At 34.6% G+C, this 22,592-nt stretch overlaps 1 protein-coding gene across 11 annotated transcripts in view; it reads left to right on the top strand.

Moving 5' to 3' along the window:
- Positions 1 to 801: 801 nt before the first annotated feature.
- The window catches only part of SUN1 (Sad1 and UNC84 domain containing 1), a 73,594-nt gene continuing 51,803 nt past the window's right edge, over positions 802 to 22,592 (top strand). For 9 of the 11 annotated variants that reach the window (XM_031941483.1, XM_031941534.1, XM_031941526.1 and 6 more), the window contains exon 1: positions 802 to 823. In XM_031941483.1, the coding sequence (XP_031797343.1) occupies positions 809 to 823 (15 nt within the window). In that variant the 5' untranslated portion in view covers positions 802 to 808. Of the gene's footprint in view, positions 824 to 15,024; positions 15,227 to 20,953; positions 20,989 to 22,592 lie in introns of those variants that run through there. The other 2 variants (XM_012542793.3, XM_012542792.3) reach the window with 2 other exon arrangements.

Below are 22,592 nucleotides of genomic sequence, written 5' to 3'. Positions count from 1 at the left end.
GAGAGGCTAGGGACTGAGTCCCAGCCGAGCGGAGGAGCGCTCTCCCGGGCCTCGGCCCGTCTCTCCTCCGTGCCTGAGACCACAAGAAGGGGGGGGTGGGGGGCGGGGGGGGGGGCGGGGGGCGGGGAGAGAGGGCGGGGGGAGGGACGAGCGTGCCCCTCCCCCGTCCTGATTTGCATCGCGGGTTAAGCGGTGGCCACGTGCGGCCGCGAGGCGTGGCTGGGCGTGGCTGGAACTGCATCCTGAGGACACCTCCCTGCGGGTTTTTTCGATTTATTCTTATTTTTTAATTTATTTTTTGAAGGCTGCTCTTCCCGGAGCCTCCCTCCTTGGTCCCCCGCTGTTACTTTCCTACCTCCTAGTGAGGGTATTGCTGAAGACCTTAGCACACCCCTCCCCCTGCCCTGCACTCTCGGGAGCTCCCTCGGTAAATATTTTATGGTGCTTCGCCAGGAGACCGAGAACAGAAGGCGCGCCTCTGAGCGGGGCGGGTTCTGCTTTCCTGGTCGTGGTCCTTGGATGCGGCGTGTAGCCGTGCCTGCAGACGTTTCATAGAAACCCCAAATTTGAGAATCGGAAGGCCAATTCGTCCCATCAGGGATGAAAAGCATCCCAAATGGGACATAGCTGCCTCTACTTGAATAACTCCAAGCACGGGAAACCCACTGCCTCCCAAAAACAGGTCTTTCTAGTTTGGCAGTTCTAATGTTAATTTTTTCCTTAACCTCAAATTTAAATTTTCTTCTAACTCAATCCATCCTTTGCTCTTCTTGGAGTCAAATGGAACAGGTCCGATTCGTCCTTTTACATGACTGATCTTCAGGTACTGGAAAGATGATTATCTTGACGTTTCTCCCACCCATCCTCCTTCCCCAATTCCCAGTCTGCTTGGCATATCCCAGTTCTTCCACTTTATAAATTTGCTACTAGTGAAACTGGTAGTTTTCAGAGGATAGATTTTATGAGGGTCTCTTGGTGTTCTTTTTCCAAAACACAGTCAGGTGGTAAAGTTCAGATCTTTTATTGTGTCCTTCAATATAGCCCGGTTAGCTCAGGCCTATCTCTCTGCTTGGTTCTAAGAGCTCCGCCGGAATGTCTCCAAATCCAAAGGTTTGTCCTTCCGGCTCCAACCAGCACCAAGGTAGAAGATGCAATGAATCTCTCTTGCCTTGAAGATAGGGCTTGTGGGCTTCCTCCCAGAGTGCTCCTCTCTGACCCCTGGGAATGTTCCCAAGTAACTCTCTCCAGCTCTAAGAGCTTCCTGTACACATATGATCTTCCAAAGGTTAACTCCTTCTTCTGGAGAAAGAGGGATTCTGGGTTATCTCCCAGAGCACTCTCTGGCCCTAAGGGAGGTGTGAATTTGGATATCTCATACTAAACCTGAAATCTCCCAAACGTGTGAACTCCATTGAGTGCTTAGATACTTATGAGCTCTCTAAAGGTGTGAACACAAGCATGGTTTCTATCAGTTGTACTTAGTGCCTTGTTTCAAGTTCTGGCCCAAAATATCTCCTTCTAAGATCAAATCAATCATATTGAACCATGCCAAATTAGATAATTATTGTCTCTATCAATTCTAATGACTTAACACTTTGTAAAGATTCCAACAAGGGTCCTTCAAATGGTAGAATGTTAACATCTAGTTGTTATATGACAAAGTTGCCATCATTTTTGTAATATGTAATAATAAAAAGAGTTTGGAAGGTTATAGTTAAAAACTCTTAAAAATCAAACATTGCCTTAGCGATACCTCATTGAAAGCACTGCCATTCCGTTTTTCGATATGGAAATGATATCCAAGTGGTTGAGAGGTAGTTTGAGAGTTAGATATGTCTTGCTTGCCACATACTGGTTATGTGACACTGGGCAAGTCACATAGCTGCTCATTGTTTTAGATGGATCTTAAGAATTAATTGCAGAGATGATGCCCCCTTGTATTGCTAGGAGGAGTTTAATCTTTGGGAGTTCTCTATGCCAATTAAATCACATATCTAATGCCCATTTATCAACTTTGGTTAGTTTGTCCTGGAGGGTCTAACCCTTAACCCTATTTCATTCAGCTGGTTCGAAGATTTTGGAGACCCTTCAAAGTTGTTCACTGACACTTTCAGTTACATCAAGGAAAGGTAATTTCTGTGACACCAATCTACTAAATCATCCAAAATGGAGATACTTTAATATGATGAAGAATAATAGTTTCAACACAGTGGAATTGAAGACATATTAACCCTAGCTTTCTAAACTTATAGGATCTCCTGGAAATTTTTTTTCCTGCCTTTGACACTTTAATCTACTATATACATTTCAGTTCTTCATTTAATTAGTACTACAATATTTAAAATAAAATTTACATACAAAATAAAATTATATTTTAGAACCTTCTGGGAAATCTAGAAATTAGATTTTATCTCTAAATCTGGAATTCTGTACCTCTAAAATCTGATCTAATTTTACAATTTTCTTTATACATTTCCTTAACTGTTTACTCGAATTTAATTATCAATCTTTACCTCTATGTATTTGTGTAAGGCACCTCTCCTTCCTAGAATGTGTTTCCCTCTCTTCCGACCTTCTTAAAATCCTTATCTTTTTCATTCTGCAAGATGTCACTAATTTCTATCCTGTTCTCTTCTGTTACTTACCTCCAATTCCCTTTTTACTTACCTCAAAGTACCCTTGGAGTTCGCAGATAGCAGAGATAACTTTGTACTGGGTAGATCAAGAAAAGCATGGAAATAGAGGCAGTTGGACTAACTTTTAAAAAACTGGTAAGATTTATTCTGTCATATGGTCAAAGGGCATTGTCAGGAGAATTCCCAGAAGTTCAAATTGGCTGAAGTGTAGAATAGAAAATGGAGATGAAACTTCTGTGTGTCACACTCTTTTGAAAGTATACCAGATTTGTGGCATGTTAAAATAAATACTAGCATTACATATCCTTATTCAGGGTTTGATAGCAGTGAATCAGGGAGTTGTGTGGCTGGTGAAACAGGAATTGTTGCAGTCTAAATGCCTATTGTACGACATCAGGATTTTTGTATATTTCTATGATAGACCATGCTGAGGGTGGTACTGTGGACTTGAAATAGAGCTATTCTTTCATGATCTTGAATTCACTTGGGAGCCTTATTCTGGGCATATGGCTACTTTGTAACTTGGCAAAGTCATGGAATTCTTCCTAGGTAATTTAGCAAAAGTATGTGTAGAATCGTTTACTAAAAGGGTTCTTCTTATTTTTCTGTCTTCTTTCTTTTTGAGTTTATTTTTAATGCTGAATTTTCCACCTCCTCCCCCAATTGAGAAGGCAAGAAAAACACAACCTATTACAGATATGCAGTCATGAAAAATAAATTGCCACAATAACCAAATTGTGGGGAAATAGAAGGTGGGTAGAATGAAAAAAAAAAGAAAGTATACTTAAAAATCTGCAGCGTGAATCCATAATCTTTCTATCTGGAGATGGGTGGTATGTTTTACCAAGAGTCCTTTGGAATTGTGGTTTTGTCTTTGTTTCAGTCAGAGTTCCTAAGTCTTTCAGAGTTTATTATCTTTTTTAAATTTTCTTTAACAACAATATTGCTAACAGTACATATTGTTAGCAATATTTAACATATTGTTATTAAAGAGATTAATTTAATACAGGGCATCTTTATACTATTTACTTACTTGCTGAAGCAGTAGGAATCAAAACTTAAGCAAAGTGACTTCTGGAGCCAAGGTTTTGCCTTGTGTGATTCTGGGTGAATCATTAAGAAGTTTGCGGAACTTAAAGCCTATATAAATATGAGTTGTTATTATTTTTATTGCTTATTATTATCCTGATACTAAGGCGGTTATGAAGAATTTTGTCCAAAGGGTTATAAAACTATGCATACCCTTTGATCCAGCAATATTGCTACTAGGTCTGTATTCCAAAGAAATGTTTTTTTTAAAAAGGTGGGAGGTACCTATCAGAGAATAGCTGAACAAGTTGTGGTATATGATCATAATGGAATATTACTATGCTATAAAGATTGGTGAGCGATCTGGTTTCAGAAAAGCCTGTAAAGACTTAGAATGAATTGATGCAAAGTGAAGTAAGTAGAACTAGGAGAACATTGTACACAGTAGCAGCAATACTGTATGATCATCTGTGAATGACTTGACTATTCTCAACAATACAGTGATCCACGATAGTTCTAAAGGACCATGATGAAAAAATTTATCCACCTCTAAAGAAACAACTAAGTCTGAATGCAACTATAAGCACTTTCTCAGGAGGGCAGAAGTAAGGGAGGGAGGAAGGGAAAAAATTTGGAATTCAAAATGTTTTTAAAATGAATGTTAAAAATTGTCTTTACATGTAGTTAAAGGAAAATAAGATATATATATATATATATATATATATATATATATGTATATTTTTAAATTTCCTATGAAATCACTAGATTATGGTAGTAATAATAGTGACAAATTGAAGCCAGTCTTTTATTTGTTCCCTGTGTCAGGGTCTACTGCTACAAACTTGTGTACAGAAAATGGAATAGAAAGAGTACTGGACTTCTGGCCCTGTTGGATAATAGGTCTGTGTTAACATCTGTAAACTGGTCTCTTCATCTCTTAAGTGGGGATGATAATAAAATCATGTCACAGGGTCACCATAGGGAAAATTCCTTAAAGTACTAGATAAGTGTGAGCTATTAGTATAAGCTAGTAATGGATAGATGCTGGTAGAGTGTTTGCCTGTGGCATAATTATTTCCATGTTATAATTGTCTTACAGCATTTAAGTAATGATTCATTAATTGGCTTTGCCGTATTTTAAATATATGTAAATCATGCTTATTAAGTTGCATTTTTTCCCCTGATATTCACAATTTTGTTATATAGATTATTGAAAGGGAAGGGAAGAGTTGAGTTAAATAAATATTAAATGCTTTTGAATTTTGTGCTAAATAATATACCTTAATAATATGCATTTTATCAACTCAGACAAGTAGTTCTTTTTTTAATAATAGCTTTTTATCTTCAAAATATATGCAAAGGTAGTTTTCATCATTCACCCTTGCAAAATCTTGTGTTCCAAATTTTTCTTCCTCCTTCCATACCTCCCTCTTTCCCTTAGACAGCAAGCAGTCTAATATAGGTTAATAAACATGTGCAATTCTTTTAAACATTTCCACAATTATCATGCTGCACAAGAAAAATCATATCAAAAAAGGGGGGAATTGAGTAAGAAAAAAAGCAAGCAAACAAAAAAAAAAGGTGAAAATATTATGGTGTGATCCACATTCAATCCCCCCAATACTCTTTCTGGATGCAGATGGTTGTCTCCATCACAAGTCTATTGGAATTGGCCAATAGACTTGTTGAAAAGAGCCAAGTCCATCACAGTTGATCATCACTTAATTTTCTTGTTGCTGTGTACAATGTTCTCTTAGTTCTACTCACTTCACTTTGCATCAGTTCATGTAGGAAATCTCCAGGCTTTTCAGAAATCATCCTGATGATTGTTTCTTATAGAATAATAATATTTGATAACATGCATGTATCAGAACTCATTCAGCCATTCTCCAACTGATGGTTATCCACTCAGTTTCCAGTTTCTTGCCACTACAAAAAGGGCTGATACAAATATTTTTGCACATGTGGGTTCTTTTTCCTTTTTTATGATCTCTTTTAGATACAGAGCCAGTAGAGACACTGCTACATCAAATGGTATGCACAGTTTGATAGTCCTTTGTGCATAATTCCAAATTGGACAAGTAGTTCTTAAGATAAATTCAAAAAAGTTTTTTTTTATTCAAAATGTTCCAAACAGATCACTTTCTTTGGCAAATATTTATTAAAGGCCTACACGTGAAACCATGCATGATGACTAATGGAAGTACAAAAAGACAAATATATCCTTGAAAGTTAAGACACAATCATAAATAACAATAACTATAGTCTAAAATACAGGTATTGGAGAGCTAGAAGTAAAGTACTGAGAAGTCAGAGAACAAAGAAATCATTAGAGGTCTAGGCAGTGTATTTGCTCCTTTGGGAGGAATGCCTGTAATAGCCTCAGACATGGAATATGTGTATGAAGTCTTCAGGGGCTTTCTTGATCACTGAACAATTCCCTTGCTGTTGATCTACTTGTACTGAAGTAATAGTCTTTGCTTCCACAACCCAGGGCATATGTGTTAAATGGCAATTTTGTGACCCTTTTACTGAGAACATATAACACGTGGAACAATCCAAAGATCACTGGCTCTGAAATTACAGGACATGGATTCAAATCTTCCCTTACTACCTATGTGATTTTAGCTACTCACTTTAACCTCTCCAACCCTGTTTTTCTTCTTTAAATTGAGAGGATTGGACTTGATCGTTGGAGGCATCTTCCAACTTTAGAGCTATGATTCTACACACATACCGTGACTCTTGTAATCCTCTCCAAATAATGATTCTTTGAGTAATCACAGATAAGGGGGCTAGATTTAAAAGTCCCTAAGGTCAAATCACATGTTTGACCACTTGTCAGAGATAATAATAATTGTATAATAATATATATTTTATTATATAATATGTTTATGTATTATGCAAAATATAATTTATATTTTAAAGCTTGCAAAAGGCTTTATAAATATTATCTCAGAGTCTAATGACAACCTATGAAAAAAGTACTACAGATATTATTATCTCCCTTTAACTCAGAAGACTAAGTCATTTATACAGGAAATGTTAGAGATGTGAATTTAGGTTTTCCTGCTTCTAATTCTTATGCTCCCTGTTTCTGGGAAGAGAGACAACACTTATGTGATGAGATGAACAGTGCTTATATAGTCAGAAGATCAACTTTAAGTTCTTGCTTTGCCACTAGCTATGGGGACCATGGGTAAATTACTTTACTCTTTGGACCTCAATATCCTCATCCATAAAATGGGTGTAACATTCTTGTTTCTTTTCTCACAGGATTGTTATGAAAACATTTTGGAGTTTATGTAATACTGACTTATCTTTTGTCTACCTTGTATTTGCCAAGCACTTCACCTTGCTACTGTAGAATGACTTTGGCCAGTTTAATATCACCAATGGCTTAATTAGCATAGAAACTAGTGCCATATAGCTTACCAGATGCCCCGAGTGTAGAATTTCCAAATGTCACTTCCCAAAGGTAATTCCTGTGTATCAGTGCTTATGTCTTAAGTTTAACTTCCCTAAGTGTGTGTTTACTCAAAAGTCATACAACTGACTGTTAGTGATCGACCTTGGGCTACAACCCAAGTCTTTTGTATTTTATTCAAGGGTACATAATGGAAACTAAGATGAGGGAAGACGGGAAGGATAATTTGGAACCAGATTGTGAAAGGACCTTGAGTGTCAGACTGAGGAGTTTGGATTGAGTGATAGATAGTGTTCAATAAAAAAAAGGATGAGATGATTCAGGAGAGAGTAAATGAAGGCAATGAAGAACCAATGATTAGGAAGTTCAGAAAAGGCTTCATGTAGAAAGTGGTGTCAGAAGTGAGAATCAAAGGAAACTAAGGAAAATAAGAGGGGATGGAACAATGGGAGTACATTCAGGAATGGGGTGATAGACATTGCAAAAGCAAGTGAGGAAGAGTAAGAAAGGGAGTTTGCCTGGACCATAGTGTGTGTGAAAAGGAGTAATGTGTAATAAGACTGGAAAAATAGGTAGAGTGCTGGGCCTAAAGACAAGACCAGTTCAAATCAGAACATATAGTTTCTAGCATAGTTTCTTGCTCTGTAAAATGATCTGGAGAAGGGAATAGTAAAGCACTCCTGTAGCTGTTATGGACCAGAACTCTGAACTTGAAACAAAGGATTCTTACAAGGTACTAAGTCAGTGGAATTGATAGAGACAATAGTTATCTAATTTAGCATGGTTCAGTATTATTGATTTAACCCTACAAGGAGATGTTATGGGCCAGAACTTGAAACAAGTTACTAAATGGAATCAAGGAGAAAATGGTTAAATCTAGTTGAGCATTGATTTAATCCTATAACAAATAATGGTTTCCTAGTGATATAATGATTGGTTTGTACTCAGTGTGGGGCATATAAACTCGGAGCCTCAGCTAGGATTTAGTTGGGGAGATTCAGAAGCCAGAGAAAGCAGGTGGGAGCTCAAGCTCTTGGAACCAAGACGAGACTGAAAGGCTCTCCAGAAAGCTGCCCAGCTCCAGGAAGGAGATAATAAAGTAAGAAAGCTAACTGGGCCATAGGAAAGGAGAAAATAAAGGATTTGGACCTTAATCCCTGGCTGCACTTATTGTGATTACTGAACTGAAAGAAAGGCTGCCTCCAGAGACCCCAAGAAAACCCCAAGAGAACATTACATTTTAGAGAGAATATTACAAGTAGCTTTGCTTAGAAAATCCCAAATGAAGTCTCAAAGAACCAGACAGGAGTGAAACAACTTAATGACAACATCACCAATAAAGCCCATGGAAGTTAGATAGCAAGAGTGAATTTGTTCCTCATTCTAAAGAGCATGGGGATGAGAATCTTTGGCGTCGGAGTTGGGAATCTTTGGAACCCAAGGTCTAGGAATAAAATAGAATTGGTTTCTTCTGTTCTGAGGGCAAGAGTTGCTACTTTTTAAGAAAAAAAAATCTTCAAATGGATTTGGGATCCCATAGAGCTTTACCCAGCTTCTACAACTCTTATCCATTTTATGTAATTCTTGTCCATTCCTCCTATAAGTTTACCACTGGATCCATTCTATGTAGTGGAAATCTTCCTTAAAAGAAACAAACAAGAGTTTTGAGCAGTAAGATGGCAGTAGAATGGCATGATTATGCCTGTCATTGGAAAAATTAGTTCTATATCCTTTTATATTTCCTTAATTGATTCCCTGTCTCACTTTACCACAAAGTCTTTTCTAAATTTCCTCTCTTCATGTCTCCTACACTCCCCTCTACTCTCTTTCTCTGCTAAGGACCTTGCCTCTTTACTGAGAAAATTGAAGCCATTTGCAAACATCTCTCTTATCTTTTTTTTTTTTTTTTTTTTTTTTAATTTTAGCATCCCTTGGTGCCATCTTCAGGTTCTTTTTATTTTCTATCAGTCTGACATTTAGGTAGCTTTTTTCCTTGCCAAGATCAACCCCTTCCTGTTCTTGAACTTGTCCCTTTAATAGATTATATCATAAAATCATGTCTTCTTTCTAATCTTTAGCCTTGCCTTTTTTACACATGACTTCCTTATTATCTTAAAACAAATCCATGGCTCCCTGATCCTTGAAAAAATTTTCATTAGACTCTACCATTCCCTAAAGCTGTCATCCTATATCTTTCTTCCCTGTCTCTTTTTTTTTTAATTAAAGGTTTTTAATTTTCAAAAGATATGCATGGATAATTTTTCAACATTAACCTTTGCAAAACCTTGTGTTCCAATTCCATCCCGCTCTTTCCTCATCCCCTCTCCTAGATAGCAAGTAATCAAATATATGTTAAACATGGTAAAAATATGTTAAATCCAATATATGCATATAAATTATCTTGCTGAACAAGAAAAATCAAATCAAAAAGGAAAAAAATGCCCTTTGTCTTTTTAATTTATTTTATTTTATTTGTTGTTGTTGTTGAGGCAATTGGGGTTAAGTGACTTGCCCAGGATCACACAGCTGGGAAGTATAAGTGTTTGAGACCTGATTTGAATTCAGGTCCTCCTGACTTCAGGCCTGGTGCCCTTTCTCTTTTTTTATAATTTTTTTTTCCAAAAACATTGCAAAGAAAGTTTTCAACATTCACTTTTGCAACACTTTGTGTTCAAAATTTTTTCTCCCTTCCTCTCCCTTTCCTTCTCCCCTATAAAACAAGCAATCTAATAAAGGTTAAATATGTGCAATTTTTCTAAACATATTCCCATATTTGTCATCTATGCAAGAAAAATCAGATCAAAAGGGTAAAAAGAAAACACAAAGAAAAAATTCAAGTAAACAACAACAATAAAATGCTTTGATCCACGTTCAGTCTTCATAATTCTTTCTGAATGTAAATGGATCTTTCCATTGAATTGCCTTGAATAGCTTCATTGAAAAGAGCCAAGTCCATCACAATTGGTCATCATTTAATTTTGTTGCTGTGTACAATGTTCTCTTGGTTCTACTTACTTCACTAAGCATCAGTTTGTGTAAGTCTTTCCATGGTTTTTCTGAAATCAGCCTGCTTACATTTCTTATTCTACTACATTCAAACATTCATTCCATACTTTCTCATACTATATTTATTCATGCATTCCCCAACTGATGTTCCATTTCCTTGCCACTACAGAAAGGGCTGCTATAAACATTTTTGCACATGTGGGTCCTTTTCCCTTTTTTATGAGCTCTTTGGAATACAGGCCCAGTAGAGACACTCCAGGATCAAAGTGGATGCATCATTTTATAGACTTTTGGGCATAATTCCAAATTGTATTCCAGAATGGTTGGATCAGTTCACAACTCCACCAACAATGTATTAGTGTTTCAGTTTTTCCAAATCCCCTCCAACATTTATCATTATCTTTTCCTGTCATTAGCCAAAATGAGAAGTGCGAAGTTATTTTTCCTTTATCAACCAAACTCCTGAAAAAGTTATCTCTACCTTCTCTCTCTCTCTCTCTCTTTTTTTTAATCACTTTTTAATCCTTTGCAATCTACATTTCAGCCTTATTGCTGAAACAATTATTGGCTGAAAAAATTCTTTCCATAATTACTTGTGATCTTTTAATTACAAAATTGATCTTTTTTCAGTCCTCCTTCTTGACTGATCTGCTACATTTGATGTTCATCATCCTCTCCTTCTACTTGACACTTTCCTCACTATTCTCTGTTCGATCCTGTTTTTCCTCCTTTGCAATTTCATCATCTAGATGATTAAATGTAAGTATTCCCCAAAGCTCTGGCCTAGGTTTTTTTCTTTTCTCTATATTTACTGCCTTGGTGACCTCATCAACTTTTATGGGAAGGTAACATTTTAAATTGAGCCTTGAAGCAAAAAGGGTTTTAAGAGGCAGAAGTGAAGTGCATTCCAGGTGTGGAGAATATCCAGTGTGAAGATAGGAAGATGGAAGATGAAATGTTGTGTGTGATAAAGCTGTGTAGACTATTAGTATTGTTCAACTATAGATTTCATAGAGTTATCATTTCAAAAGATTAGAAAGTTAGAACAGGACAAGATTATGAAGAGCTGCAAATGTCAACCAGAAGTTTATATTTGATTCTGAAGATAACAGGGAGCTACTGCCATTTATAAAATAAGGGAGCTGTTTGTGACATGATCAAAGGAAGTGGAGGATAGTTTAGAGTGGGGATGGTTGTGGGGCAGGGAAAATTGTTAGAAAGTTCTTGAGTCCAGATGAGATTCGATGAGAGTTTGAATCATAATAATGAGTATGCAAATGGAGAGAAAGGAATTTATAAGATGTGGAGGTAGAAATGACAAAATTGGACAACTGATTGGATATTATCTCTATGCATTAATGGCTGCTTATAAATAAATAAATTTCAATAAATATTTTGATATTTTCTTGGAGTTGAGTTCAATCAAAAAAGAGGGAAAGAGAATAGGCATTTATATAGTGCTTGTCTTTGATGGAGAAGGCTGTTATACTGATTTTTATGAATTGTTTCCACAAAATTCTGGCTAATCGAAAGAAGACCAACCTAGCAGAGTTTCTAGAAATTTATTTTATTTTTTATTAAACTTTTTATTTACAGAACATATGCATGGGTAATTTTCCCAACATTGACCCTTGCAAAACCTTTTGTTCTAAATTCCCCCCCCCCCCACATGGCAGGTAGTCTAACACATGTTAAATATATTGAAATATATGTTAGATCCAATATATGTATATATATTTATACAGTTATCTTGTTGCACAAGAAAAATCAAATCAAGAAGAAAGAAAAAGAAAAACTGAGAAAGAAAACAATGCAAGCAAATAATAACAGAAAGAATTAGAATGCTATGTTGTGTTCCACACTCAATTCCCACAGTCCTCTTTCTGGGTGTAGGTGGCTCTTTTTGTCACTGAACAAGTGGAACTGGTTTGAATCATCTCATTGTTGAAGAGAGCCACGTCCATTAGAATTGATCGTTGTATAGTCTTCTTGTTGCTGTGTATAATGATCTCCTGGTTCTGCTTATTTCACTTAGTGTCAGTTCATGTAAATCTCTCCAGGCCTCTTTGAAATCATCCTGCTGGTCCTTTCTTACAGAACAATAATATTCCATAACATTCATATACCATTCAGCCATTCTTCAACCGATAGGCATCCACTCAGTTTCCATTTTCTTGCCACTACAAAGAGGGCTGCCACAAACATTTTTACACATGTGGAGGTCCCTTTCCCTCCTTTAAGATCTCTTTGGGATATAATTCCAGTAGAAACACTGCTGGGTCAAAAGATATGCACAGTTTGATAACTTTTTGAGTACAGTTCCAAATTGCTCTCCAGAATGGTTGGATTCATTCACAGTTCCACCAACAATGCATCAGTGTCCCAGTTTTCCTACATCTCCCTCCAACATTCATTATCTTTTCCTGTCATAGCCAATATGACAATGTATCATGTGTAGTGGTATCTCAGAATTGTCTTAATTTGCATTTCTCTAATCATTAGTGAGTTGAGTTTCTAGAGGTTTAGTAACATTCTCTTCAGGATGAAAAATTTTCACTTTTCCCCTCTTCAAAACTGAGTCATTTATTCTTGAAGAAGACCATGACATGCAATGAATTTGATTTAAATGAGGAAGGGCTGTACAAGGTCACCTGCCTCACTTTCCCCTCCAAGTCATCTGGATCCAGTGGCCAGACATAGATCAGGATGACCCTGAATGCAGTGGGAGACCTTGGCCTTAAGTGATTTGCCTAGGATCACACAGCCAGGAAGTGTGAAGTGTTAAGTGTCTAAGACCAGATTTGAACTGAGGTCCTCCTGACTTCAGGGCTGGTGCTCTACTAGCTGCCCTCAACCTTGGTCTTTTTACTGTAAGGTCTTCAACAGATCTCAGGTTGACTGAGGCCACACCCATTCATTAATTAAGGCTAGGTAGCAATTGAGGCAAAGAATCTCCTCTTTCAACTAGTAAAAAAAAAAAAAATTCTAAATAAATAAACTGGGAGGGGAAGATCCTCAGGGTTTCTATTTCTAATACAGTATTGAATAATGGAGGTGATAATGGACATCCTCTGCTTTATTCCTGATTATGTTGGTAGTTTATTTCCATTACAGATAATGCTTGCTGATGGTTTTAGATATATATTATTTATTTTAAGGTAAGCTCCATTCCCATGCTCTCTAATGTTTTTAATAGGAGTGGGTGTTGTATTTTGTCAAAAGCCTCTAATGCTTCTATTTAAGATAATCATAAAAACATGATTTACATGATTAATAACAACATGATTTTGTTACTGATATGGTTGCTTATGCTTATAGTTTTCTTAATTTTGAACCTACATTGATGGTATAATTCCTGCTATATTGAGTCATAGAAGAGTTGAGATATGTCTCATCTGAGGGAGAACCTGATCCAGTATTCTAATAGTCTCTAACTTTATTGGCTTATCACAGTATGTACAAAATAGTGTGTTAGGTACTAGGGAAGATGCAACTGGGTATTCTCCCCCCCCCCCCCCAAAAAAAAAGACTGTTAAATGACTAGGGACCACAGAAAATTATTGTACATTTTTATTCATTGTTGTTGAAAAAAATGTTGCTGGGGCAATCTTAGCTGGGAATGATACTTAAAAAAAAAAAAAAAAATCCAGAATGTTTTGTAAAGGTAAGGTAAGATTTTTATCTCTTTTAACAATTTAGTTCTGAAGCATATACAATAAAATTTTTAGTACTGGATTTTTCCATAGCGCGCACGTGCGAGCACACACACACACATATATATACATAGACATATTGCATATTACTGTTATTGAGGATATTGTTTGACTGCTCTGATTTTACTGTAGTTAAATAATCCTGCAGTAAGAGGAAGTGGGATTTTACTGAAAAGATCTTAGGAAATTTATCACTTGGACATGTAAGCATGTGTTTAAGTTAGTTTAAGATAAGTTTTATTTTTCCTTAAAACTAGTATAACTTGGAGCTTTTTATACTTTGTAAATATGTCCCACCTTTCTTTTTGTCTTGTTCCTTCATATGAAAAAGTCTGGATTTGTGCATTGTATGGACTGAACCTAAAAATTTCCAAATCATATGCTTCAAAAGGGGAATTTAACTAGCATGAATATGGTTCTGAATGGTTAACTCATTGTGGGAGATTATCAGTTTGTCTCTAAGGGTCATTTCTATTTTCCTGGAGAGAAAAAGTGATAATGGAAGAGGTAAAAAGAATGAGACTTATTCTAGAAGATTTTGAATTTTGTCTATGACACTGTTAACAAGTCACATAAATCATTTCTCTCTTAAGGTTTGTTTCCTAACCTATTAAATGGTGATAGTAATTCTTACGGTCCATATCAGGCTCATTGGGTTATAACAATCAAATGGAAACCTTGAAGTATTATATAAGTATCTCTTGTTTTTCTCTGACAGAATAAACAAATTAACATTTTTTCTAAACCAACATTGTTTTACTTCCTTCAAATATCTTCTATATGTAAATCAAATCTAATTTAGTTAGTTGAAGGGCAGTTGTTTTCCATTTTAGAAAAAAAAATTTAAGTGGCTAATTTAGCCTTTAATACAAGTTTAAAAGGGGGAAAGAATATAATCTTAATTCTAAATTATTAAAAATTATAATCAGTTGTGTAATTTATATAAAAGAACTAGATTTTATATTTTATATATGATCATATTTGAAATGGAAATATAAATTAAGCTCATTTGATGGAAACTGCTATCGTTGTTCCCTAAATTATATGACTAAAATTAGATTCTAGTTTATTCATGTGAAACTTTGGGCAAATTTAAGAGGAAATTAATGGGTTAAATATCTGTGGGCTGGCTAAAGCTGCACTGTCCAATAAGTTTAAAGACTCCGTCTGACTGACAGTTGATGCTTAGAGAGGCTGGATCAGATTAGTCCTGGCTTCGGGCTTTGTTGAGACTGGGAAGCCATTTTAGGATTCTTTGGTGTGGAAGCGAAAACATTGTGCTGTCAACTTGCAAACTTCCCTCTTGGAGAATCGGTTTGTGTGCTTGCGAAACTTTTGGAATATAATCATGATGATATGTAAGAGTGCTCTCAGCAGGTGATCTAAAAGTGGACCCTGGAACTTTGAATAAAGAGGTTTGATATATTTATTGTCATATTGAATTGTAATAAAGAGACTAATCTTGGTGCTTTCTAGGCATGTTTTAAATAAGACCCATTTTCTTTTTGGTCATTTTATTTGCTTTCACATATGCTGTAGTAGTAAGCTATTAGAGCACTATTAGAGCACTACTCTGTTACCTAAAGTGGCCAATTGAGATATATTTTTGGCAAGTTCAGTTTCAATTTAACTCTGTGTATCTGCTTTTATTTTTTTCCCCACTTAATAAGTGACGAAGTTTGTTATTAGTGACCTATTATGACTAGCCTAAATGTTCTTAGATCTTCTGAATAAATTGCAACTTTTTAATGCTTGGTGAAGTATTCCATCATTTTCTGGAGAGTGTTTGTTTACAGTGTTGAAAATTTGTGTTCTTTGTCATTTTTGAAATAAGATATTTATTGCTTTTTCCCATTATATCTTAAAAACTGATTTCCTGATTCTATAACCTGTTAAATACCAAATTTTATTTATTGTGGTCCCATTTAATTATTTTAGTTTATAATGTAGGCTTGAAACATGTGGTTGTATAACTTGTCATTTTGAGGATACTTTGATGTGTATCATTTTTTAAACTGTTAAGTTCAACAGTGTTTAGATCTGAATAGAAAACATTCAGATTGTGTGTGATATGTTATTTTGGTTTCAAAACAAACATTAAAATTGTTATATTGACATTTTCAGCCATGACTAAACAATCTTTTTTTTTTTTTTATCATTCTTTTTGAAGAAGAAAAGCTCTTAGTATATTCCACCTTAAAAGTCAAGAGGAAAAATTTAAATTATGCTATAAAATTCTTGAGTACTCTTTAAAAATACTTATTCTTTGAGTTTGAAACTGACATTTGTCTGTCAATAATGAAATAGCATACTGATTTATTGGTATTGTGTTAATTATTTTTGGGGTTGTTAACATTAACTGTACTAAGTATCAATAAAACAACTTAGATGAGACCAAATGCATTTTTTCTTGCAACTTTTATGTTTATTGTAACAGTAATGTTTTTTTGTGTATGAAAATGATACTACTGATGCACAATTCGTAAGTTGTGGTAGAAGATGCAAATGTTAAATTTTAATCTTGCTATGAAACCAAAATAGTATAAAGTTCCTGTCTTTCATCCACTTATTTATCAAAAGTGATTGTGTGGTGAAAGATAAAACATGCTTTGATGAGGCTAGCTAAATTTAAGAATGGAACAGAGAGAGGCTAGTTTGTGCAAATACAACTATGAATCCATCATACTGTGTCAGTATCATTGGTCTTTAATCAACTGAGCTAAGCAGCTACAGACAGCAATAGTAATCTGAAACTCTTTAAAAATCAACTAGACTAGCAAAGGATTTTACTCAGACTAGAACTTCTTTTATATGGAAATTAAATGTTTCTGCATCAAGCTTAGGATAAATTTGTGCTACTTATTTTCATTGTAGGGCAAGGATTCATTCTCAGACTTAAAAATAAAATTGTTATGTATTATTATAAAACTTTGTATTCTATGTAGAAAAAGAAATAGTAAAATCTAAGTTCTTTGTAGCAATGCAACTTATAACTTTTCAAAAAACTATTATAGAAAATAGAAAAGTTGGATGAAATGAGCAGTACGGTATGTCTCAAACAAATAGAATCAAGATCTGAGAGTAGAACTGCTGTTTGTATATCTTGATTTGGACATAGCACCGTGTAGACTGCTGGCTTGGGACAGTCTTCATACTTTAAGATGTTTGGAAGGTTTTTCAGGATATGTAATATTTTAACTCCGAAAACTAGATGTAAATATAAGCTGTATTCTCTGATATTTGTCATTTTTAGGGTGTAGGTCATGGGTTATGACTAGTATGGCTTCCTTCCCTGTGGGATGCAAATGGCAAAGATATAATATTACGTTATCTCCTTTAATTAGCAGTGATATAAATGGAAACTGGGATCAGTAGGTTTTTTTTTTCTAAACATGCTTATTAACAATGGTTATATTCCAAAAATAATTAAATGGCTATCATTAGATTCAAACTGTATTTTTATTTTCAAATATTCTAATGCATCACAAAATAAGTTGAAATTCATTTACTTTAACATGTTGACTAGCAATGCTTACAAAACAATCTGGATCTATTACTTTTTGTTCATTGGTAATCCAGAGGAAAAAAATCAATTCTTCCATTAAAGTAAGAAGAGGATTAATTTTAGGGGAAAAGAATGGGGCAGATAGTTAAAGTAACTTAATTTTAAAATAATTATTAACATGGAACACAAGTTAAATAAAATATTTTAAAATAGATCAATTCTACATTATGACCTCTTAAGGGAGAAGGAAAGTGCAAGGTAATAAAGAAGTGAGTTTACGAGATACCAGAGGAAAAGTGAAAAATCAGAGACTCTTAGTAGCTTCTTGTGATAGGTATACCGATTTTTGATCATTTACTATTTCCTGAAAAAGAGTTTCTGAGTAGCATCATCTCTTTATCCCTTTGAAAAGGTAATTGTGATGGTCAATCTTAGAAAGTTCTGTTACATTCTGGATGAAGTAGCCATGGTAGCAGTTCTAGGAGAGAAATTATTTTTTGGTCTCTAGAGATAATAACTAAGTAGCACAGGGATAGAATGGCTGGGCCTGTAGTCAGGAAGACCTGAGTTCAAATCCACCCTCAGCCACCTTGGGCAAGTCACTTAACTATATTTGCCTCAGTTTCCTCCTTTGTAAAATGAGCTGGAGAAGGAAATAGCAAACCATTCCAGTATGAAACTCCAAGAAAACTCCAAATGGGATCACAGAGTTGGACGTTACTGAAACAACTCAACAACAAAAGAAGTGATAATTAAAGCAGTATTTTCTTTTCTCTTCCCCCCTCAATCCTCCCTACCCTCCCCCCATTTCAGTTAAACCAAAGGTCTGATACAGTGGTCTGAAGGTTCCTAAATTCAAATATAGGAGCTATAGAAAATAGCTTGTTGTCATAGTTTTGCTTAGATTCTGAATATTTAAAATAAGCACAGTTCCTTTTGTACTAATAAACTTTGCATTGTAAATAATGCACTGATTTTTAGCTAGTTGTCAAGTGAGCCATATAGAATTTTTTTTTTTTAATTTAATAGCCTTTTATTTACAGGATATATACATGGGTAACTTTACAGCATTAACAATTGCCAAACCTCTTGTTCCAATTTTTCACCTCTTACCCCCCCCACCCCCTCCCCTAAATGGCAGGATGACCAGTAGATGTTAAATATATTAAAATATAACTTAGATACACAATAAGTATACAGAGCCATATAGAATTGATAAAGTCTTTATCTCAGAAAAGGTAGAAGGTTCCTAAATATATTTTGAGTTTTACAATTAAACATAGGGAGTGCTTATTTTTAAATGGATTTTCTGCTACAGAATTAGCATTCTGTTACCTTTCTTGGATTTTAGTAGATCAATTTTATTTCTTAATTTCCTCTTTAATGCAACTAATGAGACTGCGGAGCTTAATTTAGCAGAATAAATATCATGAAACTCATGCAATAAGAAAGGATTGTTTATAACAAAATAAATACCGACGGTTATAAAAGCAAATTGGGAATAACAGGAAGAATAGCAACTAATCTTTCATAGAGTTTAAAGAATCACCTGATTCCCTGCCTTCCCTCTATTATCACTGTAATTACTGCAGACACATTTTAAGAATCCAGGAAATTTATCAAACCTAGTTTGCTTTCTACATTTCTTATCATTGCCATTATGATTCCTTATCCTGGGTACTTGTTAGAATTTAGTGCTGGCTTATAGAAGACATGAACAAACAGCTTATCTTTTTTATACACTTTTTACTACATTTAGTATCCTTGGCTATAATATGAAAAAACTTTCCAGAAGTCTACCACTGGTTTTGCCAGTAATGATATGCTATAGGATCCAAGTTATACCAACACATTAGAATCAACAATTGATACTCATTTTTATCTTGCATTAAAATTGGGCTAGATAAAATTTACCTATAACTTGAAACTCAATTTACAGCCCAGTATTAACTATGAGTCCTGCCATTTGGAATTTATTTTAAAATTAGGCATTCTGGAATTTTTGGAACCCACACAAGCTACCATCTTATTTCCTGCCTGACTTTTATCTGTGCTTATTGTAATAACCTTCTGACTGTTCTTGCTTCTAGTTATTTCCTTCTCTATCCTTCCATGCTTTTATTAAGCTGCTAAAATTATCTTCCTAAGATACAAGCCAGTTTATATCACTAGCCTGCTCAAAAACTTTCAATGATTTCCAATTTTCTTTAGTTCAAATATAAACTCCTCAACCTAACATATCAAGATCCCTTGACACTCCAGTTTCAGCCTATCTATCTAGCTTTCTATTATTACATGCTGTCTTTCATACACTATACATTTTAGCCAAACTGTATAATTTGTTTCACCCAACTTCAGTGGTAGACTTTCCCCCAGGTATAAGGTGACTCTTGCTATAATGGATTCCATCTCTTTCAGAATTCTCATCTTCAAAATTATTATCCTTTTGTGTGAAACTTTTCCTGATTCCCCTAGTTTAGTTGTATTCTCTCTACCTTCAGATTATCCTGTATCATACTTATGAGTTATATCTGTTTCTCTCTCTTTACCCTCACACTCCCAGCAAGCTTCTCCAAGGAAGGAAATTTTTTTCCCCATTTGTTAAGTTCTTTGCACATAGTAAGCCTTTGACAAAGTTGTATTTGTTTCAATGGGCTGATACCAAAGGCTGATAATGGTAACAATTAATTCCTTTACTTATACTGAAATTTCAAATGTTTTCCCTTTGAGGACCTTAATATACAAAAAAAATGTAAAAATAATCAAAGCAATATGTTAATTTACTTTTTAAAGAGAAAATTAGAAATATGGCATGACTTTTTGTAGCCTAAAGTTTTTTTTCTACAGATTTTAAATTTTTATTACTAGGGCCAATCTACTGGAAAAACTTGATTAATTGTAACTAGCAAATAGCCTTTGTATTTTGACACCTATAATCAATGTCAAAACTAACAATTAACCAAGTCTAGAAATACTCAATGTATTTATTGAACAGAAGCTCAATTCAATAAGTGCTTGAATGAATCATTGGGGAAGTCTTTTAAGCACCTAGAGTCCTCCATGACTTGTTTTATATAATAAGATATTATTATATCTTAATTTCAGATATTGCATAGTATTAACTACATATGAAACATTTCTAAAAATCTGTTACTCGTTTTGTAATTGTTATGAAACTTTCTTGTCAAGTTGTTATTAATGAAAAAATAACAATACATATAGATAGAATGGTGGTAGTAGGTGGTGGATTTATTCCTTTTGAGTGAATATATTTTAAATTCAGTAATTATTTGGGAATAGAAAAGTTAGGAATGTTTTATTTTTCCATTATTTGAATATATGAGATGATCACTAAATTGATTACCTAATCCAAAGGATGATTGTTAATAAGTTATGCAGTCCAGCATCTTTTGGATGCTTAAAATATCACTCAGCAGTTAGTCTGCAAGCATTTATGAGATTGCTGCTGAATAAGATGTTTGGAAGTGGTTTAATATGGGTTTAGTTCTGTGGCAAGAAATAATGAACTTTATAATTGATTAAATGTGTGTTAATGAAGCTTCTTATGGTTGGTAATGAAGCTAAAAAGTACATAAAATTAGGGAATTTTATTTTCCATTTTCTTTTTGATTTCCAGAGGTGATTTGTTGCATTCAAATCCAAATTTTGGAGGTACGTGGATAGAGCACCAACCTTGAAGTCATGAAGATCTGAGTTCAAGTCCAGTCACAGAAACTTAATACTTACTAGCTTTGTAATCCTGGGCAAGTCACTTAACCCCAGTTGCCTCAAAAAACTACAACAAATAAATCAAATCTAAATTTTTTCATCATTTTCATATAAAATCTTTTATTGTGTTCCATTGCACAAATCAATTAATCGTATGGACAGACAAAAAAGGAAATAGAGGCAAATGAACAGACTAATAAATAAGTATGCTATATTATAAAGGTGATGCAGTGCTAGTGGTAGTGAAGAGATGTGAGAATTGAGATGGGGAATCTACTCTGGTTAGCGCAGGTCCAATGCAAAAGAATTTGCAAACCCGAAAAGTCTGAGTGGCAGAAGAGAGATTTATTGAAGGAGACTTTCTTAGTAGGCAAAATTCCTAATGAGGAATATGGCAAAAGTGTGTTTAACAGACCCCTGGTTTTATAGGCAAAATGTTGGCCTGGGCCTGGGAGCTGTTTGGGCTAATCAATAAAAGATCATCAGACAGAGATCTCCAATTGGACAAAATCATTTTGAAAACATTTTCCCAGAGTCTGGGAATTCCCTGAAGGGGGATCCAAGCCACCCCTAAAAGATCAATAGAGGGTGATTTGACCAAGATCTCCAATTGAATGAAGCCATTTAATTTGGAAAGGGCTTGTCTGGGAAAGTATGCTTTTCCCAGGGTTTGGGAGTATCTGGTCCCTCCCAAAGATTGCATCATTTTTTCCCCAGAAGAACTCAATTTACATCAAAAGTACTGTAGTTATAAATTAGATAAGTAAAATAGTATTATTAAAATACATATTATTGAAATGTCCAGTAAGGAAGGAACAGTTACCCTTTTTGAAAGTGTATACCTCAGTTGGAATCAGAGGCTTCCTGGAAAGGAACTGAAAAATGTGAAATATATGAAGGCAGAAAAGTATAATTAAAAAGTATAATTACTTTCTTAACTAAGCTGATAGATTTTTTAAATTGGCTACACCCCTTAAATTTTCATAAGGAGAAAAACAAAATTAATGGCTTTATTCCTTAATCCCTCCTAAAAGAGAAAGCAATTTCATAAAAAAACTCAGAACACTCTTAAAAACTTACTCTTTAATACACAGACATTTTATACAAGGTGGTTCTTTGTTCTTTTTCTGTCTTCATTAGATTTTTCAACTATGTGGTGACTCATCACTTTGCTGTTTATTGTTGTTGTAGTTTTCTGGGTGTGTAAAATGTTTTTACTCAGAAGGGAATTTGTTAAGTCAGTCTAAAAGACATAGGTAATATACTTTCTGGAATTGATTTTGAATTTAATATTTTAAGTTTTTACTTGAGTGAAGAAACAATTTAATTCTAATTTAAGCTTATTTATATAGTTTGTGTTTTGGTGAAAGCTCTTGCTATCTAGCAGTTATAATGCTTATTAAAAATAGAAATTGATTTTAGCTTTCTTTAGTTCTTATAGGAAAGAAGTTGCAATCTAATAATGTTTTGAAAGCTTCTTAAACTATACAGTTTGAAAAGTGAGAATGCAAAGTGTTAGGAGAATTCTTATGAGTTCATATTCTGAA

Source organism: Sarcophilus harrisii, chromosome 1 (assembly GCF_902635505.1).
Source record: "Sarcophilus harrisii chromosome 1, mSarHar1.11, whole genome shotgun sequence".
Lineage (NCBI taxonomy): Eukaryota > Metazoa > Chordata > Mammalia > Dasyuromorphia > Dasyuridae > Sarcophilus > Sarcophilus harrisii.
Note: the sequence above shows the minus strand (reverse complement) of the source record. Positions and strands in the feature narration are given on the sequence as shown.